A 2,534-nucleotide genomic window follows, 5' to 3' on the forward strand; every position below is an offset into this window, starting at 1 on the left:
TGGTGGACAGTCAGTCTGGAGTCTGGGTGGACCATTACACACATGCGTGTGTGCGTGTGTGTGTATGTGTCTGTGTCTGTGTCTGTGTGTGTGTGTGTGTGCGCGCGCGTTTGTGCGTGCGTACATGCATTCGTGCGTGTGTGGGTGACTGGGTCTCTGAGTTGACTAGAAGGTTGTGTAGATGTAGACAAAGATGATGACCATGAGGTTCAGTATGGTCCCGGTGATGTGTGTGTCCGTGTGTGTGTGTGCGCGCACGTGCGTGCGTGCGTACATGCGTTCGTGTGTGTGTGCGTGTGTGGGTGAGTGTGTCTTCGAGTTGACTTGACTACAAGGTTGTGTAGATGTAGACAAAGATGATGACCACTAGGTTCAGTATGGTCCCGGCGATACCCAGCAGGGCCAAGATGGACTCCTCCGTGCCCTCTTTGTCTTGAATTCCCCTTTCTTCATCACCGAGGACAGCGTTTACCATTTTCCCAGAAAAAGTCGTTTTCAGTGTTCCTCTCAGACCAATCTGCCAAAAGACAACAACAACACACAACACAGCACAAACAAATGACACGTAAACAATATGACACTGATAAACCAGAAAAAAGTATGCAACGTTCCTCTCTCAGACCAATCTGCCGAAAGACAACAACACACAACAACACACACAACACAGCACACAACAAATGACACATACTGTAAACAATATGATACTGATGAATAGAGATGCAGAAATATAAAAGATGGATCAAAGAGAGACAGAGATTAGGCTGTGAAAAAATAGCATCCATAATGTGCCATCCAAAATGAAGGATAAGACGACCACGGCAGCTGCGTACTGTAGCCTACAAACCCTTTGATGTGGCTTGTGAATGAGAAGCACAAATCTCCTAATGACAACTGCATATAATGCAGCCAACAAAGGCTTACACATGTCTCCATCTCTATCAATCTCTTTCTGCTTTCAAAACCCTATGAAAGGCAACAATTCAGGGACGTTCAAATTTAAAGTGAGCTGTCAGAGATGAGTTCACTGAGTAATAGACACTGTCACGTTCGAAATAAGGGGAAAAGCACTGTACTGTGCTACAAAGGGAAAGTTGTTAAACTACATATTTTGTCTAAATTGAGTGTAGACTGGAAAAAGTTTTCATTACACCTCTTGTGACAAAGCCCTATGGTCCAAATGTGTACCGATTTTGAGATATTGCTATGCCGAATTTGCAGTAACTACAATATCCAACCTAATACTAAGGCTTTGTAGGGAATTTTCAGTGTTGGTGTAATTACTGCACTTTGCCTTTGTAGGGCAGCTTATTCCTCTTAAAAGACAACTTAACGACATTTTCAAGTTAATTAATCACCTTCATGAGTCAGCCGACGTGTAGCCTTTTTCTGCAGATTGGCCTGTCGACGGGCCTATTGACTCTTTGCTGAAAACACTCAAACACATCATAACAACATGGCTACGACAATGCAGAGAGTCTTAAATAACTGATTAAGACTTCGTCATCATTACCATTTTTGGGGACAATACGGTTATACAAGAGGCTCAGCTCTATGGGGTTAAGTGAGTCATCAAAAGGCAGACGAGGCTTCCGCAGTCTCAGGGCTGACAACCACTCATGCAAAGTCTAGACTGACAACCCTGACAGCACATCACAAACCTGCCAAAAGAAAATCTGACTTGCACCTCTATGCAGCCTACTGCAGTTAGGCATAGTGATGTTTGTCTGAAAAAACAGAGATCATATCACTTCAGCACCTCAGGTCCTTGCACTGGCTCCCAGTGAGGTTTAGAATTGAGTTAAAAACTCTTCTGATTGTCTAAATGTCATTCAATAGCCCAGTCAGATATGCTTGACCAATGTCATCCTAAAAGATGTCTTAGGGCTTCAGAGTCTCCTCTACTGGTTGTACCAAGGGTAAAATCAAGACAGGGTGAAATGGCATGTAGACATTATGCTCAGCTAAATGCTGGAACCAGCTTCCTTTTGAAATTAGACCTGACTCAAATGTGGGAAATATCAACTCAATTTGCATATGCCTCAGCTCAAGGTTAGTCATCTGCAATCATACTTTCTAAAATATTTGTTGTTCTTTCTTTCTCAATCGCATTGAATGACAGTGATGTAAGATAATGCGCTATAGAAATGCTATCGATTGACTGATTGATTGACTGATGGATAAGTGACTTACTGGGTCATCCTCTGGGCTTGTGGAAGCTCATGTTACCAAAGCCAGCATGACGAGGAGAAAGTGTGCCACACATGTTGCATTACACTGATTGACTATGCCTAATGCTGAAAGACCTGCTAAAGGGTACCAGTCCGCTGTGGCAGTTGCCCAAACAGCAAACATGCCAACAGATGGTGTGGGCATTCCTGTAAAAGCTTTTAAAGCAGTGGTTCCCTTTTTTGAACAGACACCCTCTTGACCTCATCATAAGCCTCCCAACACCCCCCTGACCTCATCATAAGCCTGCCAACACCCCCCTTAGTATTGAAAAATAAAATAGACTATTGCCCCCAAATGGGAACTAA

General features: G+C 43.5%; 1 protein-coding gene across 1 annotated transcript in view; it reads right to left on the minus strand.

The window, feature by feature from the left end:
• Positions 1-328: 328 nt before the first annotated feature.
• Positions 329-2,534, minus strand: part of LOC134470206 (protein TUNAR-like) — an 8,539-nt gene continuing 6,333 nt past the window's right edge. Inside the window, exon 2 of the mRNA XM_063224231.1 lies at positions 329-517. Within this exon, the coding sequence (XP_063080301.1) occupies positions 329-517 (189 nt within the window). The remainder of the gene's footprint in view (positions 518-2,534) is intronic.

Source organism: Engraulis encrasicolus, chromosome 19 (genome assembly GCF_034702125.1).
Source record: "Engraulis encrasicolus isolate BLACKSEA-1 chromosome 19, IST_EnEncr_1.0, whole genome shotgun sequence".
NCBI lineage: Eukaryota > Metazoa > Chordata > Actinopteri > Clupeiformes > Engraulidae > Engraulis > Engraulis encrasicolus.